At 44.0% G+C, this 26,806-nt stretch overlaps 1 protein-coding gene and 1 non-coding gene across 9 annotated transcripts in view; one reads left to right on the top strand and one right to left on the bottom strand.

Moving 5' to 3' along the window:
* The window catches only part of IQCK (IQ motif containing K), a 129,238-nt gene that overhangs the window by 1,198 nt on the left and 101,234 nt on the right, over positions 1-26,806 (top strand). For 6 of the 8 annotated variants that reach the window (XM_068525184.1, XM_068525185.1, XM_068525188.1 and 3 more), the window contains exons 2-4: positions 8,718-8,782; positions 10,811-10,940; positions 12,267-12,364. In XM_068525184.1, coding sequence (XP_068381285.1) covers positions 8,718-8,782; positions 10,811-10,940; positions 12,267-12,364 — 293 coding nt within the window. The remainder of the gene's footprint in view (positions 1-8,717; positions 8,783-10,810; positions 10,941-12,266; positions 12,365-26,806) is intronic. The other 2 variants (XM_068525189.1, XM_068525190.1) reach the window with 2 other exon arrangements.
* TRNAW-CCA (transfer RNA tryptophan (anticodon CCA)) lies at positions 6,962-7,034 on the bottom strand. Its single transcript has one exon. It is a non-coding gene; the product is annotated as a tRNA-Trp (tRNA).

Below are 26,806 nucleotides of genomic sequence, written 5' to 3' on the forward strand. Positions count from 1 at the left end.
CTAAAAAATGCTAACCATCATCTGAGCATTCAGTGGGTTGTAGTCTTTTTGAAATACTAATGTCAAGCAGCACAGATCACCATGACAAATGTAATAATAATGGAAAAGTTTGAAATATTTTGAGAATGTCCAAAATGTGACACAGACACAAAATGAGCAAATGCTGTTGGGAAAATGGCACTAATAGACTTGCTTGATGCGAAGTTGCCACAAACCCTTCAATCTGTAAAAAAATACCTTCTAAGTGCAATAAAGTGATGCACAATAAAACAAGGTATACCTGTATTTTACTTATCCTCGGTAAAGTGAGCGTAATAATGGCACCTATTTCAAGGTGTTAGGAGGACGCAGCTACAGGGACACTTCAGAAAGGGCTTAGCAAAGTGCCCGATTTACACCAAGAGCTCAATGTATATTGCTCTTAATAAATAACGCTGGGTGTTTTTTTTCCTCCCTAAGATTGTAAACTCCTCGAGGTCAGGAACTCGGATTTTTCATTCTTGTGGCTACCATCATTACTTCAACTGTCTGAAACAGCTCTGTCCAATAGAACTTTCAAATATGGTAGCCACTAGCCACATATGGGTATTGAGCACTTGAAATGTGATTAATGCAATTTTGTAACTGAATTTTTTGTTTTACTTCTAGTAAGTTCTAATAAACTTACACAGCTACATGTGGCTAGTGACCACTGTATTGGACAGTGCAGGTCAGTAAATGTTTGTTGAATGGAGGAAAGACTGAATGTACCAGTATATGGGACTAGGTAGAGAGAGAGAGAGAGCCATGAGTTGAGAGAAGTGGAAAATACAAAGGAAGAAGAGAATAATGGACTCAGAGTTGATAGATGCCCTCGAAGGCCATCTATTTCAACTCCTACCCAGTGCTTGAATTCCTCCTGTATTGCGTTATACCTAGAAAAGCCTTTTTCATCTTGAATGTTCTCCTTGTAACTTCTACCCTTTGCTCCTTACCCTCCTGGTGCTATGATCCAAGTTGCTAATCACTCTACCATTATGAAAACACCCAAATAGAAGGTTGTTATTGTGGCTGTCTTTTCCCCAGAGCTTTCACTTCTCCAGGCCAAACAGCTCTTCATAATACAATTGACTAGTGGTGTTTTGTTGAGGAAGCTGCTCAGCCTCATCTCTAAGAGGGGATAATCCTTGTACCTACCTCACAGGGCTGTTGTGAGGATGGAATAAGATAATGTATGCAAAGGTGCTTGCACAGTGCCTGGCATTTAGAAAGTGCTCAATAAATGTTCGTTATTGTTGACAAAGAAACATGCTTTGCATTTGTTTTAGAATCATGGAGTTTATTTTTCTCAAACAGGCCTGTAGGGAGAAAGCAAAGACAAAGGGTTTTTTGGCTCTGAAAAGCAAGTGAATTGATGCCACTTACAAAGTGATAGAGTTACAAAATGAAGTTAATGAGGTCAAAGTTGGTGAATTTATATACACAGGCACTGTAATGATTATTATAACCTGGATGATAGACCCAGTTTCTTAAAACAAACATTCTAACAAATGCAGTTTTCTATAACAAACATAGTAAATTCAGTTTCTCACAGCAAACATGAAAAACAGGCTTTGTAATAATCCTGTGTTTGAGGTTAAGTATTATATTCTTTTAGGAGATTTCCATTTAAAAAGCAATTTATCACAGCAAACAGACCTGTCAGAAACTCAATTTCAGGAAAATGAGATACAGAATAGGTATTATTAAGAGCTTTATTCTACCTGGCTAGTGCTCTGTGTGTGTGTGTGTGTGTGTGTGTGTGTGTGTGTGTGTGTGCGCGTGTGTATGATGACTTGTGAATGTTCTTCAGTTTTCTTATCTTTCCAGTGACAACGAATCTAGGGCTTTTTATTCTCAAAAGCACCTGTATTAGTATCAATAAACATCTTTCCTGCCAAGGCTTCTAATTAAGTCTTGTAGTTGCTTATGACAATGGTTTTTAACTATGGTTTTAACCAGGACTGATTCAAAGTATTTGGATCTTACAGTCTTATATTCTGATATTGCTGCTATTACTGCCATCGTCATCCTTATTTTTTTTTTTTAATTGATTATTTTATTTATTTATTTATTTTTGGCTGTGTTGGGTCTTCGTTTCTGTGCGAGGGCTTTCTCTAGTTGCGGCAAGCGGGGGCCACTCTTCATCGTGGTGCGCGGGCCTGTCACTATCGTGGCCTCTTTTGTTGCGGAGCACAGGCTCCAGACGCGCAGGCTCAGTAGTTGTGGCTCACAGGCCTAGTTGCTCCGCAGCACGTGGGATCTTCCCAGACCAGGGCTCGAACCCGTGTCCCCTGCATTGGCAGGCAGATTCTCAACCACTGCGCCACCAGGGAAGCCCCGGCATCCTTATTATTGCCATTGGTTCATCACTCCAAACACTAGTCTCTGGCCTCAGCGCTCAGTGCTGTTGTGAAATCAGGTCCCTTCTTCCCACCTGCCAGATAACAGCATGGTCCAGTTCTGAATCAATGCTTGTTCCCCTAGCACAGCAGCTGAGCACAGCTGCAGAGAAGTGACACCAGGTGGCTCTCAGCAGTGCTTATCGGTCAACATCCATAAGTGCCTTCTCCCTTTGCCTGCATCTACTAGTCCCCAGTTTTTACTCCACTCCTCTTACTTGGCGTGAGACCACTTGGCAGATGGAGGAGGCATTCACTGAGAATAGTCAGGCGATCAAGAGTGGGGAGGGGATCCTCCAGCTTCCTGATACCAGCAAACATATTTGCATCTGCACATATGGAAGAAGTATTTATCCCGCTACCCGCACAGCTCAGCCCTGCATCTGTGCTTTGGGGCCATCCTCTCGCTATCCCAGCATCCTGCTGTATCACTCACCTCTCCAACATCTTTAACTTCTCTACTGGCTTTTCCCTCCAAGCATCCTCTAGTCAGTCATCTTGGGGAAAACCTCTCCCTTGACCCCTGTCATCTAGCTCTTGTCTATCCCTCGTACCTTCTGAAGCCAAGCTTCTGGAAAGAACTCGTGTTCGCACCACTGTCATTCCCATTCCCTTATCAACCCATGAGCTCCTACTTCATGGCTCCAATGAAATCATTCTCATGCATGAATCATCATATCTACCAGTGCTGGGAGTTATTTTAAGTGCTGGACCAGGCACGACCCCAGGCACTGTCCTAAACACCAACAATTACTCTCTATCATAAACTCCACTGCCCAGTCCAGAAATCAGAGATTCATCTTGCATGCTTCCCTTTCACTTTCCATGATCCCTACGTTCATTCTCCAATCCCTGTAGATCCTACTGGCTCAACATCTCCTGTAACCCCCAACTCCTCAGCCCCTAGTTCTCATGGCCCTTACCACTCCCTGTTTGGATTGCTGCTGTAGCTTTTTAGTTGGGGAAGGCTTCCTTCCAGACTATCTTCTACAGGAACCTCTCTCAAATTCAATTCTGATCACATCATGCCATGACCTACAATGATTTTTACAGCTTTCATGGTAAACATAAAATTCTTAGCTTAACACCTCAGCCCTTTAACGATTTGGTCTCTGTCTCTTTTTTTCTAGATTCATCACCTACCATTTGTCCAAATCATCCTAATGGCTAACATTTATTGAGCTACCCTTTATGTGCCAGGCACTGTGCTAGGTGCTTGCTTTTCGTCTTGTTTAAACCTCTCAGTAACTTGGTGGTTTAAACAGATAAGGAAATTGAGGCATAGGGAGCTTAGGAAACTTGTCCAAAGTAAGTGGTAGAACCAGACTCCAACTCAGATGTGTGTGACACTCAAGTTCAAGCCCGTAAGCAACATAGCAGCGTGCTCCAAAGTGTAGATCTGGAGGACCCACATCGCAATATCCCAGATACTTGCTAAAGTGCAGATTCCTGTGGTGTGATGATTCACCCCACTCCTTGGGGGTGAGTCCCTAAGCTCTGCATTTTAAACACACTCTCTAGGCAAGGGACAAGGCATAGTATCACTGTCCTGTGCTGTGTACCTTTAGCCATAAGAAACTATTCCTCCAGCACACCACACTGTTCCATTCCTCCGCACCTTTGCACAAGCTTTGCCTCTTACTGGAACATCTCTGCCTTCTCATATTCATCTTTCAAGACTCAGCCCAAGTGGCCCCTCTTCTGGAAAGCCTTCTATTATTATTCATGGTGATTTTGAATCCCCTCCTTGGTGCTTCCTGAGTGCGGCCCTCTACGGCATCACTTTCACATCTTATAACCGTTGGCTCTTACTGTCCATCCCCTCACCAGGACACAAGCTCTTCTGCCTTCTTCATCTGTCCCCCCAGCACCTTGTACATCCCCTTGCCATAGTATATGCTGGCTAAGTGTTCGTTAGATTCACTTCCAGCCTCCACCTTCCTGGCTCATCCCTTTCCAATAGGCCACTGTTGGTGAACACTGCATTTTAATTGCTGTTTCATTTAGGAACATGTTCAGCTGCAAGTCACAGAAAGCCCGACTAATAGTGGCCTGAGCGATAAAGACATTTCATCACCTCACATGCCTGGAGCATGGCGGCAGGGAGGTTCCAATTTGAGCACAAGGGCTCTGTTCCCCCAACAGGGTTATAGGTTCTTTCTGCTCTGCCTCTTACATAGTGTTGCCTTTGTTGTATAAAATGAACAACTACGTTTACATGTTCTTAGGTTAATGTTCGTTTAAAATGCATATACCATTAAATTCTCCTAACCAATTACAGGTTCTCCCTGCTACCCAGAAGTAGAGTTCCTGTGAAAACTTTCGTAAGCCAAAATGGCATAAAGCAAAGAAACGATTACCTTAGGACACATCTTGCTAAAGGATGCACAGACTAAATCGAGAAAAAGTACAGATGTTCACAGACAGTTCAAAACTATGGTGGCGTGGTGCTGAAATGCTGAGTGTAGCTCCAGGGGAAGGAGCTTGGTGGGGCCACTCCACTGCTCGGAATGCACACTTCCTCTGTAACAGTTCGCTGCAAAGAAAACAAACGCTGATCGCGCTTTTCACTTTTCACCTTTCCTGTTAAAGCAAAAATGCCCTTTGGATTTCCCTTGGTTAGCGAAAACAGGTACTATTGTAGGTCTTTTGTAAAAGTGAAGTGCATAAAGCAAACTTTCGAAAAGTGGGGGACACCTGGAATCCAATTTACAAGCTTAGGTAACTAAAAGATTGTAAACATTTGTAAATTTAATATACCTGATTTTCTTAAGAAGTTCTAATGCCAAACCAGCAAATTTTTCTTCAGTCCTCTACAAACTTAATAAATTCATGCAAAATTATATGGCTTTCAATGTAAAAAGCATCAGTCGGTAATCAATTATATGTTTTAAATTGAAATTGCAAGGTGACAGTGACAAATTCTCAAATATGCCAGATTCTCTTAAATCTTACAGAGGCTTGAAATAAAAAACACATCAGATTGTCCTGAAGCAAATGTATTTTTCCATACTTCTAGATAATCATATAACTGTATATCTTTTGTGCTTGTAGGATGAAAAAGTTTGTATATTTTCCATCAAATTTCTCCTTGGGAAAAATATAAATGGCAAATAAATCATAATTAAAGGAATATAAATAAAAGTAAAGTATCATTTTAAATATGTATGAGATCGGTTATACCCTAGAGAAACAGGCAGACTTACTATTAGGAGTGTGAATTATTATAAACCTTTTGGAGGAAAATTTGGCAATTTGGCCCAAATTTTAAATTATTTTTTTCTTTGAAAGAACAATTCCACATCTAAGAGTTAATCCTACAAAAGTACCTCCTTTCTGATCAATGATGTATGTATAAAGATGCTTACAATAGCATTGTTTGTAATAATGAAAAATTGGAAGCAACCTAAAAGCCCACTAAGAGTACACTGGTTAAATAAATGAAGCACCTCATATAGTAGCAGCATTGAACGAGTTCCATGATTCAGCGCCTAGAATGGATTCTGGCACATAGTGGGCTCTCAATAAATACGGATGAATGAATTGATAAAGAGTCAAAAGTAACTTGCTGTAGTGTTTGTTTTGTTCATTCATTCATTCATTGCTTCATTCATTCAGCTGCTGACTTCCCTGGCGGTCCAAGCATGGTTAAGACTCCACACTTCCAATGCAGGGGACGTGGGTTCGATCCCTGGTCGGGCAACTAAGATCCCACATGCCGTGCAGCCAAAAAATTTAAATTAAAAAAAAAAAAAGTACATTCATTCAGCTTCATATTCTTTGGGAATGTGATGGTGAGCACAAACAGACCCAGGTACATCCACATCCCACCCCCCAAAAAGAACACAGTCTTTTAGAAGAGATACTCATTAATTTTTACAAATTTCAAATAAGGGTAAGATTTAATATGAGTTATGCAGAGTAAGGACACAGTGTTATCAAGTTCTATGCTCGGATGATTTGACCTAGTCTAGGATATCTAAAGTGAATGAATGTATTTGTGAATTATATACAAATGTTAGTAAATGCATTGGAAAAGTTTTGGTTGAATCTATGCCAATTCCAACAATGGTTATGGGTTGTAATGGGATTAGGTATGACTTAGATTCTACATAAGCCATCTCCGTATTATTTGGAATTTTTCTCATAATAAGCATGTATTGCTTTTGTAATCAAAGCTATAAATGTATATGTATCTTAAATCCAAACAAATAGTTTTCATACCACGTTGGTGATTCTCAGTGTTTGGGGGAAGAAGGTGAATTTACATTTTTGCTTGAGAGGAAGAAATAAAGTGGTAGAGCTAGAGTTGCTGTGGTGGGCAGAATTCTCAGATGGCCCCCAAGATTCCTGCCCCTAGTGCACATACCTCCCAGTTATCCAATCGGAAACTAATTTAGGCACTGCTGTCAAAGGATTTTTCAGATGTAATTAAAGTGTGTAATCAGTTGACTTTATATTTTTTTTTCTAATTGAATCTGTAGGTTTTTTGTTTATTTGTTTTGTTTTTTGGCCACACTGCACAGCTTGTGGGATTTTAATTCCCTGACCAGGGATCGAACCCAGGACCCCAGCATTGGAAGCTCAGAGTCCTAACCACTGGACTACCAGGGAATTCCCTCAATTGACTTTAAATTAAGAAGACTATTGTAGGTGGGCCTGACCTAATCAGGTGAGCCCTTAAAAGAAGTCAGAGAGATTCAAGCAGAGGAGACGACTGTTGCTTTGAAGTAGCAAATATCCAAGAGTGAGCTGCCTGGACCTGAGGGCGGCCAGCCTCTAGGTGCTGAGAGCAGTCCCCATAACAAGCCAAAAGAAAATGGGAACTTCAGAGCTACATCCACAAGAAACTGAATCCCACCAACAATCAGTGAACTTGGAAGAGGACCCCAGCTGTCAGATGAGATCACAGCCACGGCCAACACGTTGATTTCAGCCTGATGAGACCCCGACCCATACCCAGACTCCTGACCCTTGGGAACTGTGAGATAATAAATTTGTGTTAAGTTGCTAAGTTTGTGGTAATTTGTTACACAGCACTAGAAACCTATTCTAGCTAGTATTGGGAATCAAAATTGCTTAAAACCTGCATCCTGACATACTAGTCCCCAACCTGATACCTAGGAATTGAAAAAAAGTTGAGAATTGCTCTACCACCTGATAAGGAACTAGGTAATGGAATAAAACTTGTCTCCAATACAAATGCATCAACCCCATCTCACCCAGAAACTTTGTTTTCCCTCATCACTGCAAAGCAACTATGCAATTGCCTTTGAAGCATTGACCTTTCTGGAAATATTTCCACCAGTCTTTCCCTTAAGGGTGTAACCAATATAGTCATGGGCATTTTCTTTCTGTCTCTCTCTCAGCAATAGTTGTTGTTATGCTGTAGAACTTATGTGGAATATTCTTTGCATTAAGCTCCCCAGCAGGTTGACCGTGATCAGTCTTGAAACCTGGCAATTGTTCTTCAACTCACTGCATGTTAGAATCAGCTGGAGGACTTTAAAAATACTGATTCCCAGCCTCTTGCCCCAGACTTATTGAATCAAAATTTCTGGGGTCGGGCCAAGACATTAGCATTTTCAAAAATCTCCTGGGTGATTATAATGTACAGCCAAGATGGAAACTTACTGGAGCTTACAGTAGAACCTCTCCAATTTTAAGTGCATGCAGGTTACCTGGGGGTCTCGTTAAAATGCAGATTCAGATTCAGCAGATCTGGGGTGGGGCTTGAGATGTTGCATTTCTAACTCCCCAGGGATGCCGATGCTGCTGGTCTGTGGGCAATGCTTCGACTGGCAAGGGTTTACGGGATTGCTTTTCCAGCCGTATACCCCAATCTGGCAGCCTTAACTTCACGCCCATCCCCATGTCTGCCTGAGATGGCTCATCTTGCCTCTGTCTCTTTTATTCTGCCCCCCTATACGTAACACTCTCCTCTTCTTTTTCTCCCCTCTCCTTCCTGTATGCTATTGGTGTCTTCCCTTAGCCACCCTCCTCATTTTCTTCCTCTTTTTATCCCTTGTAGTTATAATTTGGTGGGCAAAATCTAAATCTACCTTCTTGGGAAGAGTCTCAAACTCTTGCATAAAGCCTGGAGTCTTTCACGCAAGAGAAGAATCATCTCTTACCCATTTTAAATAAACACCCTGTAATGGCCAATTGTTTTTTCATTTTTGTAAACCACCAACCAAAATAAAATTTAAGGATATTTTATTCAGAGGAAAGGGAATTATCCACAAGCTTTAATGAAGTATGGAATTGAGGGTTTTTTTTTTCCCCCACTCCCTTCAGAGTATGAAGCTGAGCTGCCTCCATTTCCAGAAGGATATAAAGTCAAACAAGAAGCTGTGGTTACTGTGAGTATCACCCGGGCCCCAACCTAACTGCAAGGTTCTTACATGAAAACAGCACTGGTGGCTGGTGAGCATCAGACAGTGTCATGAGTCAGGGAGGGGGACAGGAAAGGCATTGGAACCAGCACCAGAGACAGGGCCAGTCATACCTCTGCTGCCAATGATGTGACTTAAAGGGCATCACACAACCACTTTGAGCCTCAGTTTCTGCATCTGTTAAATGGAGCAGATAATCCTTGACTAACTCACAGGGCCTTTGTAGGGCTCAAATGAGATCCTAGATGAGGAAGGCCTTTGCAGTGGATTCAACATCATGTCCACGTTGGGGACAGTTTTGCAGATGGAGCAGATTTCTTTTTGCATAACTGGGTGGGCTAAGACTGTACTAAGGAAGGAGAGAGGGCCAAGGACAAGGCAGCCAGGAAGGGAGGCCCTAAGGCAGTATGCTTGGAGTAAAATAGGGACTTAATGGAGTTTAAAATAAAAAGGTAAGGCTCTGAGAAATGAAGGGACTTGAGCAGGGTCACAGGGATGGGACAAAAACCTAAGTCACTGGACTTCAGTATGTCACTGCAGCTGCCCCCATTAGAGATTCTGTGTCTAAGAACTTCCTTGGCCTGTGATTGTTCCTTTTTCATAGCATCCTGTTCTTGCTTTATGAATGCAATGCTTTCTCAAATTTCTCTGCAGATACTAATTACAGTTCTCTCCCCTGAATTATTTTTGCTTCTTCAGGGTCAGTTGTTCTTTATAGATCTTGATCCTTGTCTTTTATGCTGTTGATGTTCTTCATCTATGTAGAAAGTTTTGATTATTTATTCAAAATTTAAAATGCAGGCCTGAGTGGATATTTCTACATAGTTGGTATAGTTTTCTTCTACTGTCATACCTGTTGGTTTGTTTTCTGGATGGGTCTCTTCCATGAATAGATACACTGACTGGGAGCTCATGGGGAGTGATTGTCCACTGGCGGACTTTTCTTCAGGGTCAGCAGACAGGGACTCCCTATTTGGGGACTGGGCTGGGAGCCTCCAAATCAATGTTGAGGTTTTTTTTTTTCTCTTGACCACCAAAATGGCACCCTGAGTAGTTCTACTCCTTCCCAGGCTGTTTGTTTAATTTGTTTACAGAAGATTCATTGAAAAGGAGGGAGAGCAAGATATAAAAAGCTGCTGTGAATGCCAAAGGGGGCAGAAGCATGAGGAGGGGGTATGGGGCAGCAAGCCAAGGGGTCCCCAGCCAGATTTTCACTTAACCCCTCCTGTATATTGTTTGCTTTCTCATTCCCACACTCTGAGGAACTGAACCTATGAAGCCCTTTGGAATTCTGGTGGGAATGTGGACTGTCGTCTTCTGGGGGCAGTTTCCTCCTGTGGATTCTGACCTGCCACTCCTCCTCTCATCTGACAACAGACTTTATTCTGTTTCTTTTGTAAATTTATTTATTTATTTATTTATTTTTGGCTGCGTTGGGTCTTCGTTGCTGCGCCCAGGCTTTCTCTAGTTGTGGCGAGTGGGGGCTACTCTTTGCTGTGGTGCGTGGGCTTCTCATTGCGGTGGCTTCTCTTGTTGCGGAGGACGGGCTCTAGGCATGCGGGCTTCAGTAGTTGTGGCACACGGGCTCAGTAGTTGTGGCTCGCGGGCTCTAGAGCGCAGGCTCAGTAGTTGTGGCGCACAGGCTTAGTTGATCCGCGGCATGTGGGATCTTCCTGGACCAGGGCTGGAACCCATGTCTCCTGCATTGGCAGGCGGATTCTTAACCACTGCGCCACCAGGGAAGCCCTATTCTGTTTCTTTTGGAAATGTCTGGAGATCTCTCATCCACTGACAGCCCTCCCAGTCTTTGTTATGGGTTTATTTCTCGGTTATCCTTTATAGGTGTCTTGAGAGAGAAGAGAGAGAAAGATTTGTGCTCAGTATACCCCCTTGAACCTAAATTCTGACACAGACTTTTATTCTTTGTTATATTATAAAAGAAAATACAATGATTTAAACTACATGAATTGATTTCCCTCCCCACCGCCACCCCAGGCGTCGCCATCGGAGGAAAGGGTTTTCTACGGCTTCAACACGGAACACCTTTACCCAGCTCCTCCTTTAGCTGTGGTCCCACAAGTATCCTGTCCTCAAGCTAAACGGGAAACAATCGACCCAGAAACATGTACGTAAGGAAGTGCGATCTCAGCTCTGTAGTTCAGGACTTGTAACATTGCAAAACCATGGGGTGGCGACAGGGTGGACAGATAGACCTCAGGGGGACCACGTAATAAGAAAGAATGCGTTCTTGTTTTAATTTTTATTTTTATATTTTTTTATTTTTTATTTATTTATTTTTTAATAGATTTATTTATTTATTTATTTTTGGCTGCGTTGGGTCTTTGTTGCTGCCCGCGGGCTTTCTCTAGTTGCAGCGAGCAGGGGCTGCTCTTCGTTGCGGTGCGTGGGCTTCTCATTGCAGTGCCCTCGTTGCGGAGCACGGGCTCTAGGCGCACGGGCTTCAATAGTTGTGGCGCGTGGGCTCAGTAGTTGTGGCTCGTGGGCTCTAGAGCACAGGCTAAGTAGTTGTGGCACACAGGCTTAGCTGCTCTGCGGCATGTGGGATCTTCCCAGACCAGGGCTCGAACCCGTGTCCCCTGCATTGGCAGGCAGATTCTTAACCACTGCGCCACCAGGGAAGCCCCTAATTTTTATTTTTAAGAGAAGTAGCCTTTATTCCACTGATGTATCTTTTCTGTTTTGAATTTTATTTTATTTATTTTTTTATACAGCAGCTTCCTATTAGTTATCTATTTTATACATATTAGTGTATATATGTCAATCCCAATCTCCCACTTCATCCCACCCGCCCTCCTGCTTTCCCCCCTTGGGGTCCACTGATGTATCTTTAAGGTTGAAAAGGAAGAAAGATGATCAATAACAAGCATACTTAAGTTCTACATTACATACAAAGGGGGAAAATGTAAAGAGTAAAAGAAAATATCATGCTGTCTTGCTTTGTGTGTGGAAGCCAGAGATGCAGGCGTCCTTGTCTTCCTCCCTGAGTCCCTGTTCCTCGCCCTCCCTGGTGCCAGGCCCTCTCCCGCTGGCTTGTTCTTTTCCCTCAGCTAGTGGGCTTTGGGCTTTGGGCTTTGGTAACCACTATTACTGCACCCTTAGGTCCTTGTACCCCCGCCCTGTTCCCCTCTGACCTCAGTTCCTACCACACTCCCCTTGCGTATTTCCCTCCAGCTACACCGGCCTCCTGGCTGTGCCTGTGGCCCCGGCCCCGTGTGGGACCCGGTCTACAGCCCCAACAGACTACAGAGGCTCAGAGGGATATTTTAAGTTTCTTCGGTAATCAGCCCAACTCAGCAGTCCAGAGTAAAATATAACATTTATGGTCATGTTGTTTAATGGAGAATACCTTTTTTTGTTCAGAAACAGATGTTTCTCCCAAATTAACTTGAGCCATTTTGGACTTCTGGTGGGAATTTTTTGTTTGTTTTAGGTTCCCCCAAAGAATATTTGGAAACATTCATCTTTCCAGTTCTGCTTCCCGGAATGGCTAGCCTGCTTCACCAAGCAAAGAAAGAAAAATGTTTTGAGGTCAGTTGTTTTGTTTCTTTATTTCTAAATGCTTAATTCATTTTTATCAGGTGGTAGGTCATTATCTTAGTACCATCAAGTGGCTGTTTTCAGAACGATCCCTTTGGGAGGGAAAGCCTTGTTTCAGTCACTTATCCAACTCCGGCCGGGACATCTAGTTGTGCACACACACGCACTGCCATCTGTCTGACCGCCTGGCTCTGGGGAGGTTTTCTGCCTCGCTTGGCCTCCCTGCCTGTCCTTCTCCTGGGCAATTGGCATCTGCCAGGTTTCTTGGGTCTTCCTGCTCCCGTTATGACATGCACAGATTATAGGTCTCCTTCCCTCTTATCCAGCTCCGGATTGACCTTCCCACCTCGGGCCTCTCCCTACTCCACTTCATGCCAAATGCCACGAATGTACTTGCTTGAGGAGAGGCCTGGCCCATGGTGAGTGCTCGGTGATTGGTCATTATCATACTGCAGCCAGTTATCTGTATGAATCGAGTTCCAGTCCTGGCGCACCGCCATGTAAATACCCCAGAGGCTCCCTCTTTTCTGCAGTTGGCAGGATACGTCGGGTGTGTGTGTTCCCTGCGCAGTACTAGAATTTTGGATGACCTATACGCAGAGAGTAAAACAGCAACAACATTTCACGTTGACCAAGTGCTTGCTCTACTGGGTGCTTTGCTTAGGGCTTTATCATCACTCCCAACAGTCCTGTGAGGTTCCTCTCGATTCATATCGTCTGCATTTTGCAGATGAGAAAACAGACGAACGGATAGATTCAGAAAGGTGATCAAGGGTGAATGGCAGAGCTAGGATTCAAATCCAAATTGAATGATTCATAATGATATTTTAAAAAGTTGGCCGTAACTACAGTGCAAACCCCAGTTTGTTTGACACATGTCTTTAAAGCATTCACAGGTAATGGTGTCACCTGCTTGGTTGCGCTTCAGCACAGGATCTCTCTGTGAGAAGAGGATACTGTCCTGATGCTTTTATATACCGAAGAGACAACGTTTTCACGTGCTCTAGCAAACACTCAACTTTCCTTTAGCGCTGCCTTGACCTTATACTGACCCTCCTGTGTCTTAGTCACCCCACTTTATACCTCCCCCTAATTCACTGCCACTGATCCATTCAGCATAACATTCCTTCTGACAGGCCTCACCGTGACAGTTGTGTCTTTAGTAGAAGCAGAAACGAATTATGAGACGTTGATCTGAAACCAGGCAGCATGCCTGTGAAGGAGGTGTTTAGGGTACACTGCTGGGCCACGGGACACCGTTTGAGAACCGTGGATCCACATAAGGACTCCAAGACCCCTCAGCCTGGCTTTCAAGTCCCTCTGCAGTCTTTTCCCTCCTTCCTTAGAAGGACATCTCTCTCTGTTCTCCTTCCTGGGTGATACCCTCCAGCAGATAGAACCACTTGGAGGTCCCTGTACCAGCCCTGTACTTCACGGCTTCTGTGCATATGTTCCTTCATTTTTTTTTTTTTTAAGAAAAAAAATCCTTGAGTTCTTCTTCTCTGCATATTTAAGTTCTATTTGTTTTTCCAAACTCAGCTCTGTGGCTTCTCTTTCAGGCCTATTATTCCCAAACTGGAAGCAATTGAACCCAGCCCTCAGATTTCAGAGTATTTCATCTATTCCTCTTCTAGTGGAAAATTAAGACATCCTTAATTAAGACATTCTTGACCCACAAATACACTTCATTTTATACATGTCTGTCTCCCCCAGTATTTTAAGTTCCTTGAGGACAGATTCTCTGATTTATTTTTGTATCTCTATTCAGTGCCTAGTATATTCTACCCAGTACCTAGCCCCTGGTGAATACATAGTTGGCCCTCAATAAATGAGTGCACAGTTGGACATCAGGGGAGCACCTCTACTACTATGTCCTTGACCAAAACCCAGCTTTCTTCTACCTGGGAAGGCTGTTCTCTTGGGCTCATCCCTGGAGGGACGCCATGAAGGGGGGTGAGAGAAGAAGACATCCATCTATTTCGTGAGTTAGTCAATGTAAGAGAGCAGTGGGTAGCAAATTCCACTGCCTAACCCTCCTTATATATTAATTATGCAATTAACTAGTAAATTGGGCTTTGGTTTATGGCATATTGATTAAGAACACATCTCTGGAGTCAGGGTTACCTGGTTTTGACATCTCCCTCCACCCCAGCTGGCTGTACAGCCTTGGGCAAGTTATTTCATCTTTCTGAGCCACCATCTTTTCCTTATGTGTAAAATGAAGATGATCATAGCACCTGCTCATGGTGTTACTGAACCAGGGTCATTTGCCTGATGCACAGCAAGCCAAATACTAAGGCGCTGAAGTTTTCAGCAGAGACAGGGTTTATTCACCAGGCAGCCAAGTGAGGAGATGGGATAACAAGTCTCAGGTCCACATCCCCAAAGGCAAGGGGCTTGGGATATTTATGGGTGAAGGGTATACCGTTAGAGGTCCAGGGGAAGGTGATTGGAGGCAGGAAAAGGGTGAGGTAATCACTGCTCTGCACAGGTATATCTGAGTTACATGCTTCTTTCTTTTTTTTTTTTTTTTTTCCGGCTACGTTGGGTCTTCGTTGCTGCGTGTGGGCTTTCTCTAGTTGCAGCGAGCGGGGGCTACTGTCTGTGGTGGTGCGCGGGTTTCTCATTGCGGTGGCTTCTCCTGTTGCAGAGCACGGGCTCTAGGTGTGCAGGCTTCAGTAGTTGTGGCGCACGGGCTTAGTTGCTCCGCGGCATGTGGGATCTTCCCAGACCAGGGCTTGAACCGGTGTCCCCTGCATCAGCAGGCGGATTCCTAACCACTGCGTCACCAGGGAAGCCCGTGCTTCTTTCTTCATGGGATGCGTGTTCAGAAAATAGAGGTGCTAGCAGGATATGAGGGTGGAGTTTTTGGCTCTCTGACGTCACAAGGTCATTCATCGGACAACTGTGTAGGCCCAATTTTAGGGTCGGTGGTCCCAACCAGTTTTAGCCTGCTTGAACTTGACAAGAGCTGACTCCAAGTTTCTGAAAAACAGCTTAAGCTACCGTTACTATAGCAACCCATACGTCAGAGGTGTTATCTATAGGAGGCGGTTACGGAGTCTTGTGATGTATTATCTAGGCTACATGAAGCTTGGAGGGTATGCAATTTGCAAAAATAATTAAGGCATGCTTGATCAGTGAAAGCAGGTTATAAGCAGAGGGGCTTTTAACAAGCAGTTCCCTTATCTGCTCAAGACAAGCTCAAGAATTTCTGTTAGCCACCAGTTTCGGTTAACCCTATGGGGCACAGTTTCAATGGGATTATCATGCTGATGAAATGAGGTAGCCCATACAAAGTACTTAGGGCAGTCCCTGGAATGTAGGAAGAACTCAGTAAATGTTAACTTATTATTGATCATTAGTATTACTGGGCTACAGGTTCTCCCCAGGTAGGGTGGGTTACACCCATTACCTGAGTGGGCTTGCTCTTGTTCCTTGGCTACCCAGAGACCTTATTCAGCGCTTGGTCCCAGCTCCCCCCCAAACATCTGATTACACAAGGACTTCATGAAGAAGGTTTATTTTGCTGATACTTTCATAGGGAGGTGGGAAGAGGGCTTTGTTGGCATCTATCAAGCAATACTTCATTAATCCTCTCTAGAACCACGTCTGTCCTCTCCAGGCACCTCCCCCCACACAGCCTCTCCAGACCCCTTTTGGGTCCTGAACAATTCAGCTCTGGCTCTCAGCCTGCATAGCCCACTCAGCAAAGAAAAGTGCAGCATTCGGCTTACCCTTCCTTCCTCAAAATGCAATTCAACCGCTATTCATAGCTTTCGGTGGGTGGGAGTGGTGGTAGGGGGCTTCACACCTCTCACCCCAACAAAGACAGAATGGCAAGGTTTTCTTCATATTGCTCTGGCAGAAATTCTTAGTTTTGAGACACAGGCCTGGTGAATTCAAATCTGGGAAACCTTAATCCTGCTATATTCTCCTGATATTCTGGTACAGACCAGTTGTCCTGATTGAACCAGAAAAAACCACAATGATCAGATCCCCATTTTCATTAACATGAGAAGCTGCTCTGCTGAAGGGGACTCTAAACAGAAAAAGCTGGTGAAATGAATGCCAGCAATTCAGGTACTGACTGTCCATCCAGGTCACGGTGGTCTCCTCACTTGTGGTTTGACTGCTGCTATCATAATAGTTGGTGATCGTATTAATGGTCAGAGAAGCTATTTCACTGGTTAGTTGTCTACTGTGTGTCATCACTGGTCAAATTGCTTTATACGCATCATCACATTTCACCCTTACAATCAACCTCTAAGCCAGATCCCCTTTTGCATCAACCGCTTTTTACAGAGGAGGTCCCTGGAACTCAGAGAAGTTGAGCGTTACCTAAGATCACCCAGCTAGTGAGCAATGGAGCAGGTCTTCAACCAAGGTCCAGATGCTCCGAGAGCCTGTGCTTTCATCCCTCTCAAAAAATGGGGCTTGGAGGCTGTCCTCTAAATAGCTCCAGGAAATACAAATTTTTTTCATTTGTAGTTCTTTTCTGGAGAACAGATTGCTACTTGCCTTAAGTTATAAAATCTAAACTGCTTCTAATTCTTGTGTATTTTTCATTTGCTCATTTGGCTTCCTCTGATGACTTAATTCTTGTCCCCTATTCGTAACTGAGCTTCCCCTCCTCTGTGTGGTGTTAAACAGGGCAAGGTGTGGCCGGATGGAATGGTAGTGAGGCTGGGGGCCAGAGAGCAGAGCCCTTGGCCTGACCCTGTATGTGTCAGATGGCCTTGCCTCTCTGGCTTCAGGTCCTGCTGCTCAATGAGAGAGACCAGACAATCCTGCAAGTCATATCTCAAGGATCTTTCTTTTTAATCCTGCTGTTGGCCAAAGTATATTCAGTGTACCCTGCCTTTTATTAGCTTGATCAAAGGATGGAACGCAGTGATTAAACAGTGAAATGAGCACAGTGAAATAACCTTTGTTTGGATATGTGTGAGAATATCTGCAAACAGATTAAGCCACCCAAGTTCAGTTCCTTTCAACAAACATTTATTAAGCCCTACTATGTGCTGATCATGGGGCCAGGCCCTGGGGACCCAGAGAGGACAAGTCTGGCCCTGTCCTCAAGGAAACCACAGATGAGTAGCAAAGCCCTCGGTAGCTGAAAGATAAAGGTAGCTTTTATTTTCTTCCCCTTTGTATCTGTTCTCTTTTGCTCCTCCAAAAGAAGAATGAATATGGAGAAACAGCGAGCGTGGATCTGGTGCTAGACATTCACTTCTAGACCTTAAGGCAGCTGTATTCACTTGTGCAGCCTTTATTCTAATTTATTCACCTATTATTCTTCTAATTTATACAAAAATCAGCTAAAAGGACAGTAATTAAGATTTTACATTGAGGGTTGCGTGTCTAATTTTTGCCCATAAATAATTTTGTAATGAGGGGGCTAGAAACAGTTTCCAGCCTCCAGGCAATGATAAAACGCTTTTAAAGGATCAGAGAGGGCTTCCCTGGTGGCGCAGTGGTTGAGAATCTGCCTGCCAATGCAGGGGACACGGGTTCAAGCCCTGGTCTGGGAAGATCCCACATGCCGCGGAGCGACTGGGCCCGTGAGCCACAATTACTGAGCCTGCGCGTCTGGAGCCTGTGCTCCGCAACAAGAGAGGCCGCGCAAGTAAGAGGCCCGCGCACCGCGATGAAGAGTGGCCTCCACTTGCTGCAACTGGAGAAAGCCCTCGCACAGAAACGAAGACCCAACACAGCCATAAATAAATAAATAAATAAATAAATAAATAAATAAATAAATAAAATATTTAAAAAAAAAAAGGATCAGAGAAATTTCTATTTGTATTAGAGAGTAATGAGGCTTCCTTGTGCCAACTCATACTTCATCTTTGACATCCCACGGATGAGCTGCCACTGGGACTAAATGAAAACAGATGAAACTTCAAATGCTGCAGGTGCTTGAATGGAGCATTAGACTTTCTATGCTATAATGAATGATCACAGGATGTAAAAAAAGTGGGTTCTTAAAACTGATAACTTGCAAGAATTGATAAACTTTACAGGCAGCTAGACACCCTGGAGTCCTGTGTGACCACTTCCTTGCAGCGTGACCCTATGTAATCTGTGAGGAATCCTCAACTATTAAAGGGATGACAGAGGTGCTCTCGCTACCAGGAGGATGACTCACTAAAGGGTGCTCACAAGCACCGTCGAATGTTACCTTCCTGCCCCGCCTTCCCTTCTGTCTTCACCTGGAAGTTCAGTATTTGAATGCTTCAAATAGGCAAGATGGGTGAATTATCATTACTTCTTTCATTTCCTGATTCAGGATTTTAGGATTTCTTAATTAAATTTGATTCCCTCCCCACCTCCCCCCCGCCCCCGACATCGTCTCTTTTTTTTTTTATTTATTTATGGCTGTGTTGGGTCTTCGTTTCTGTGCGAGGGCTTTCTCCAGTTGCGGCGAGCGGGGGCCACTCTTCATCGCGGTGCGTGGGCCTCTCACCATCACGGCCTCTCCTGTTGCGGAGCACAGGCTCCAGACTCGCAGGCTCAGTAGTTGTGGCTCACGGGCCCAGCTGCTCCACGGCATGTGGGATCTTCCCAGACCAGGGCTCGAACCCATGTCCCCTGCATTGGCAGGCAGATTCTCAACCACTGCGCCACCAGGGAAGCCCCACGTAGTCTTTTGTGGGTTATTTTTGCTGGCTTTAAAATTACATAATTGCCATCTCATCATTTGTCAGACCCAAATGGAGCTCCTCTTATCCAGATCTGCACAACAGATTTGCATTTTCTTGATTCAGCTCTTCCTCACATCCTGTCATTGGGAATAGATGCTTAAACTGAATGATTACCAGCCTCCAGCCAAAATTACATAACGGGAGCATTCTTATCTGTCACCCACAATTGAACTTGCATCCAAATGGCTCTTGAACAGCAGCATAATTCATTGTTAATTAGGGCCATTCAAATTATATCTTGAAACAGCATTTATATTAGGTCACTTAAGAATAATTGCTGATTTGTATTTTGCCCTTAAAATGCTGACTTCTAGTTATTTTTTCGTGCTTTCCTCCTTTTCTGTTTTGTCCTGTGATATTGTTCCAGCAATACCTGGAGCGTAGTAGGGACCCACTAATAGTTGTGGGATGAATAAATGAATATGATTCTGCAAAAGTCAGAGCCTACTTTAAGATCATCATTAAGTTACAGGAGCACATGGCTGTTACATGCAGGAGGTCATTTACTAACTGTACCTGCGCTGTTTGGATTGATTACTTCCGGAGGTAGGTAGACCATGGGGAGGCTGTCCGGGTCTGTTGGGTCCCCTGGAGCTAGAGCTGAGGAAGGAACAAATCGTCTAAAACTGAAGGAGCCTCACAGCCAGTGGAGAGCCAGAGAGTTGGAAAAGAGGCTGGAATTCAAGAATAGTAGTTTCTAGCACATTTAGAGCCCGTACTTTGTGCCAGACATTGTTCTAAGCACTTTAGCTGCGGAAACTCATTTAACGCTCCCAGCAGTCCTCTGATGTGGGTGCTATTCTTGCTGTCTTACAGATGAGGGCCGTGCGGCACCAGGGTTAATCAACAAGCCAAGTACACAACTAGTAAGTGGCAGAGCCAAGAGTCAAACGAGCAGCCTGTTTCCTGAGTCTAGGGATTTGACCACTGGACCATGCTGACGGCAGGTCTAATGGCTTTCAAAAGCAGAGGCTAGATTTGGATAGGAAAGATGATCTGGGGACTTCCGTGGTGGTCCAGTGGCAAAAACTCCGTACTCCCAATGCAGGGGGCCCAGGTCTGATCCCTGGTCAGGGAACAAGATCCTGCATGATGCAACTAAAGATTCCACATGCCACAACTAAGACCTGGCGCAGCCAAATGAATAAATAAATATTTAAAAAAAAAAAAAAAAGAAAGATGATCTGGAGGCTCTAGAGAAGAGGACTAAGATGCTAGGCAGGCCTGGGGCAGACACCTCGTGGGGCAGAGCCTTTCATTAGATTGTGCTGTGAGCACCAGGACACCTCAAGGAAAACCAGAGAGAGAGGCGACACCTAATGACTAAGCCATAGAGCATTTGGTCAGTTACTCACACGCCTGGTGTGTGTGTGGGTGTGTGTGCGTCTACGTGAATGAGGAGGTCTATGGTACATGGTCCAGTGGTTCAGAACCTGGCCTATGGAATCAGACAGACTCTGCCCAGGACAGAGTGTGCAAGCTTGATGATTTTGATTTCGATTCATAATAACCCAATTTTTTATATATGCCATTTTAGATATTATGAATTAGACTGATGAATTTCATAACCAAATAGTTTGCTTGTCATTAGATATTTAAATCTTTCAAATGCTCAGAATAAAATTCAGATTATTTAATAACCAGATATTTCTCTATTCCTTAATTTTTAGAGAATACAGTTGGAGGACTAAACCATAAATATATGATTTCCATGAGTTATGTCAGCCTTAGAAGTAAATGAAGACCCTGCTCATTTCATGATATGAATTCAGCAAGTGAAATAGATTTCTTTAATCCTTTCCCAGATGGTTGTTTTCAACTATGTGTAAAAAGGTCATAGAGAAAATTTAAGTGGCATCTGTAGGGCATTACATTGACCACCTATAAATAAAATCGATGAGCCTCTTAGTTTTGCTATGAAATTAGCTGGGTGCTAGCAGTGGTTTATATGTTGTTAAACAACTATACTCTGTGAAAGGTAATGACTGGAAATGGTTAGTTTGTACAAATAGCTGGTAGAAGCATACCTGTGGGCCGATAATAGATATCATACAGGCATTTCCCGAATGTAGATGATAGTATCCAAATTGTTAGCCAATAAATGAAAAATCACATGTAAGTTGGGGGAGAGATGACACTTTTGGAGCCTTTGCTCTCCTATATTATATTTCAGTAGTATTTGAAAATTTTTAAATAATAATGAATTATTTTTGTAATCAGAAAAAATAGAAGTTATAAATAAATAGCAATTTCCAACCCATCTATTTGACCTTGCCTCCCTGTCTAGGTTATTTTCTTTGTCTCCTTCATGGTCACTGACACACTGTGTAAACCACCTCATCTCCGACTTTTTACCATTCATTCTCTTTAATGTGTGACCCTCTGGCACCAAAAATGCTCTGGTTCAACTCTTTTCAAGTTTCCTTGATGACCCAGTACTGCCAAATTCAGTGGCCTGTTCCAGGGACAGAGCAGAAAGGTGGCCAATAGAGCAGGAGCAGAGTGAGCAAACGAGGCGGGAGGTGAGGTCAGCGAGGTCGCTCTGCGGCAGCCGTATCGCGTAGGCCAGTGAAGAGTGTGGGTTTTATTTTAAGAGCAATGGGAAATCATCAGAGCGATGGCTCTCAACCCTGTTGGTCCCACTCTCCCCTTGTCATCATATATTATAGTGCCCTTCTTTTTTTTTCTTTTTTTTAAAATATTTATTTATTTATTTATTTTTGGCCGCGTTGGGTCTTCGTTGCTGTGCGCGGGCTTTCTCTAGTTGCGTCGAGTGGGGGTTACTCTCCATTGCGGTGCGTGGGCTTCTCATTGCGGTGGCTTCTTTTGTTGCAGAGCACGGGCTCTAGGCGCGTGGGTTTCAGTAGTTATGGCACTCGGGCTCAGTAGTTGTGGCGCACAGGCTTAGTTGCTCTGCGGCATGTGGGATCCTCCCGGACCAGGGCTCGAACCCGTGCCCCCTGCATTGGCAGGTGGATTCTTAACCACTGCGCCACCAGGGAAGGCCTATAGTGCCCTTCTTAACTATCCTGAAGTGAAATGCTTAGTCATACTACCTATTTATCAGTTACCTGATTGATGTATTGTTGACAGTAAACTACCTGAAAACTTCATGGCTGAAAGAAACAATGATTTATTATTTCTTTCTGCCAGTGAGACTTGGCAGTTCTTCTGTCAGTCTCACCTCGACTCACCCGTGTGGCTGCTTTCAGCTGGTGTCGAGGCTGCGCTGGGAGGTCCAGGCTGCCCTCACTCACCTGTCTGGGGCCTCAGTGCTGGCTCTTGGCCCTTCAGCTCCTCTCTGCCTGGCTCTCGTCCTCCAGCAGCCCAGACCAGCTCCTTCACAGCCTGCTGTTTTCAGGGCAGCTTTCCAAAAGGCCGAAGGCAGACGTGTAGGGCCGGAGCTCTGGAACTCCAGCATCGCTTCCACTGCATTGCACTGCTCAAAACAGCTCACGAGGCCAGCAACTCAACAAAGCAACTCAGCAGTGAGCAAGAAATGGACTCCATGTAGAAGAAGTAGCAGGGTCACATTGCTAAGGGGCATGGACCCAGGAGGCATGATCAATTCGGGGCCACTATCATCGTAATCTATCCGTACAATAATTTCAAATATATGTATATAGTGGCCATTTATATTATAGTGGGCTATAATATAAATGAGAAAGAAAATAAAAATCACTTGTAATATAGGTAACATGTATTTCCTTTTTCAAAGCTCAAATAAAACTACACTAGAAGGTATTATGAGGTAGTCACTTGCTTGCACCTATGCATAGACTCACAATGAACAGAACAGCTACAAAAGGCAGAGTCACATGTGTTATATCAGTCACTCAAATCATGTAAGTGATATTGTCCTTGGTGATATGATTTTCTGAAATGGTGAGAAACTCAGGTTCTGAATAAAACACGGTACAATTTTCTCTTAATATACATGATAGTTGCTTTTCTGGAAAGATCAATGTATATTAAAACCATGCAGAAAGACTTTGTGTTTATATATTAAATGGAGCTAAGTTTTAGATTCAGATCATTGTAAACAGTTTTTTACCTAATAAACATCCAGTGAGATTTTTGAAAATATTTAGGCTTCAGACAGGTTTTTGTTTTGTTTTGTTTTGTTTTGCTTTACACAGGACTCATAATCGCAGGGCATAGAATATCTCTGGTTCAGAAGTCTAAATTGGGTCTGCAGGACTGTGTTCCTTCTGGAGGACCTACGGGAGGATCTATCTATTTGCCTTTTTCCGTTTCTAGAGGCCGCACATTCCTAGGCTCATAGCCCTCGTCTATCTTCAAAGCCAGCGGTAGTATCACTCTGACCTCTGCTCCCATCATCACATCTTCTTGTCTGACTCTTACCCTCCTTCCTCCCTTATAAGAACTATTGTGATTACATTGGTCCCACCTGGATAAGCTTCCCATCTCATGATCCTTAATTTAATCACATCTGCAAAGTTCTTTTGCCGTGTAAGGTAACATTCACAGCTTTTTGGGGATTAGGACCTGGACGTCTTTGTGGGGTAATTATTCAACCTACTGCACCCAGCACATCAACACTGTTTATTTTAAGGGAAAAACATTCAGAGGGCTGCAGGGCCAGGTAGATAATGAAACAGGCATGGAATAACAATAAAGAGACACCAGGGAGTGGTTGGGACTTGTGGCCACCACAGAAGCTCACGCACTACAGGGGCAGCTGCTACGTTTCTCATTTCCTACTGATCGTCACCATGCAGAACATGGGCTCAGTGTGGCCATATCTCCTGAGTTTTCAATAGAAGCCCCCAATTCAGATTTTACCATGAACTGTCCTGATTAATTTTTAAGACTGTTGACAGTTAATTTTCTTTCTTTCTTTTTTTAAAAATTTCTTTATTTTGGGCTTCCCTGATGGCGCAGTGGTTAAGAATCCGCCTGCCAGTGCAGGGGACATGCGTTCGAGCCCTGGTCTGGGAAGATCCCACATGCTGCAGAGCAACTAAGCCCGTGCACCACAACCACTGAGCCTGCACTCTGGAGCCCACGAGCCACAACTACTGAAGCCCGTGTGCCTAGAGCCCATGCTTGGCATGCAGGCTCAGTAGTTGTGGCTTGCGGGCTCTAGAGCGCAGGCTCAGTAGTTGTGGCGCACGGGCTTAGTTGCTCTGCAGCATGTGGGATCTTCCCAGACCAGGGCTCGAACCCGTGTCCCCTGCACTGGCAGGTGGACTCTTAACCACTGTGCCACCAGGGAAGCCCAACAGTTAATTTTCAAAAAGATTAAACACAGCATGCCAAACAGAGCACATTTGTAAGCTAGATCTCACCAACTGGTGATCTCTGGCTTGTACTCTTAGCTTCTCCTATGAGTTCCTGGTCTGCGTTTCTTCACTATTTGCTGACTGTCCACCCTGCCCATCAGGACATACTGATCCCCCCCCCACCAGACCACATCCTTAGGAACATAACTACTACCATTTATGAGGTGTCTCCTTTATGCCAGGTTCTGTGATGCTCAACATTTGTTTACAAGGTCTCACTGATTTTCAAGATCAGCCTTGTGCTATAGGTGGTGTTCTTATCATTCTTTAAATGTGGAAACTGCAGACTAGAAAGAATGAACACCTTTACCTGCACACACAGGTTGCTGAGCTAGTTAGAGGCAGAGCCAGGTTGCCAACCTGTCCTTCTGACTCTAAGGCTCAGCCCTTAACCACTCCAGGAAATCAACTCCTGACCCAAATGGTGGAGGCTGCAGTCCACCCCTGCCCCTGCAGGCTGTTTGCAGTGCCCTTGCTGGCCCCTGCTGGCTCCTGCCCTCCCACCCAGACTGGGCGGCATTAGCTCAGTCTGGATCCAGACTCTGTGCCTGCCTCACCTGCCCTTTGGATCTGGAATCTGTTCTTGAGATCTCTTGCTTTTAAACCCCACTCCTTTAAAGGGCTCTTGGCCTTTGCCCATTTTAAAAAAAGAGGTAAGAATGGAATGATTATTATACAAATAATACTTGCTTCATGTAGAAAAATTAGAAACTACCAATAAGAAAAAGTCAAACAACCAAAAACCCCACATCCGTCATAATTCTAGACCTGTTAATGTTAAATATCTTGGTAGGCTTTTAAAAATTCACGTATACTCATACTTATATATTTAGTACATACTAATGTATTTTTTTTAACATTATACTCACTGTTTGTAGCTTGCAATTTCCACTTAGCAATATATCAGGAACATCTTTCCTTAATGTCACTTATAACAACTCCCTGGACTTTCACAGTGGGGCTGCACCTTGATGCATTGAACCGATTGCCTGTTGTTGGGCATATAAGTTTCCGGTTTCATGGTATGCTAAGTGATACTTCACTGAAAATTATTGCTTATATTTCTTTATGCACTTGGGGACTCTAGTTGTGAATCCTCCTCTGTCGTCAGTCTGCCTCAGATAAGAAACCTTTCCCCACCATGCTCCCTGGATTCAGCTGCTAAATCTTGTTGATATGTGTCTTCGGTAATGATTTTTTTTTTTTTTTTAACTTTTGGGTTTATTTATTTATTTATTTATGTATGGCTGTGTTGGGTCTCCATTTCTGTGCGAGGGCTTTCTCTAGTTGAGGCAGGCGGGGGCCACTCTTCATCGCGGTGCACGGGCCTCTCACTATCGCGGCCTCTCTTGTTGCGGAGCACAGGCTCCAGACGCGCAGGCTCAGTAAATTGTGGCTCACGGGCCTAGTTGCTCCGTGGCATGTGGGATCTTCCCAGACCAGGGCTCGAACCCGTGTCCCCTGCACTGGCAGGCAGATTCTCAGCCACTGTGCCACCAGGGAAGCCCCGGTAATGATTTTTGATTCATCCATTCAGCAGATATTTTTGGACTCTGATTATGTAAGGAAGTATAATGTGGTAGTTAAGAGCAAGGGCTGGGCTTCCCTGGTGGCGCAGTGGCTTAGAATCCACCTGCCGATGCAGGGGACACGGGTTCGAGCCCTGGTCCGGGAAGATCCCACATGCCGTGGAGCAACTAAGCCCGTGTGCCACAACTAGTGAGCCTGCGTGCCACAGCTACTGAAGCCCGTGTACCTAGAGCCCATGCTCTGCCACAGGAGAAGCCACTGCAATGAGAAGCCCGCACACCGCAACGAAGAGTAGCCCCCGCTCGCCGCAACAAGAGAAAGCCCGCGTGCAGCAACGAAGACCCAACGCAGCCAAAAAGAAAAACAAAAAAAGAGCAAAGGCTATTTTAATATTATTTGATCCTTTATGCATAGGTATTATTTGATAAAATTTTTAAAAAAATTTTGAGAGAAGGTATTAGAATCGATAAAGCTGGGTTGGAATCTCAGTTGGGCTACTTACTTGAATAACCTCCTATCACCAAGTCTCAGTTTTTCATGCGTGAAAGAGGGACCATAATGTCTACCTCACCAGCTTGTTCTGAGCATCAAGCTAGATCATGGGGGTAATACCTGGCACATAGCAAGTGCTCAGTAAATAACTTGATACTGTTATGATTATTCTTAGGCCCTGTGGGAAGCACACGGAGAATAACAACAATGAATATCACAGTGGCCCTGATCTTAGGCTCTCCATTTTCTATCTCCTATTGATCTCTGCCTTTTATTGACTTGACTCTTATCTATTAATCTGTTCTGCCTACTTGCAACATAGACAACAGGTTAGTATCCAGGCTGTAAGGAATTCCTATAAATCAATAAGAAAAAAGAGAACTATACAATAGAACTATGAAATA

Source organism: Eschrichtius robustus, chromosome 16 (assembly GCF_028021215.1).
Source record: "Eschrichtius robustus isolate mEscRob2 chromosome 16, mEscRob2.pri, whole genome shotgun sequence".
NCBI lineage: Eukaryota > Metazoa > Chordata > Mammalia > Artiodactyla > Eschrichtiidae > Eschrichtius > Eschrichtius robustus.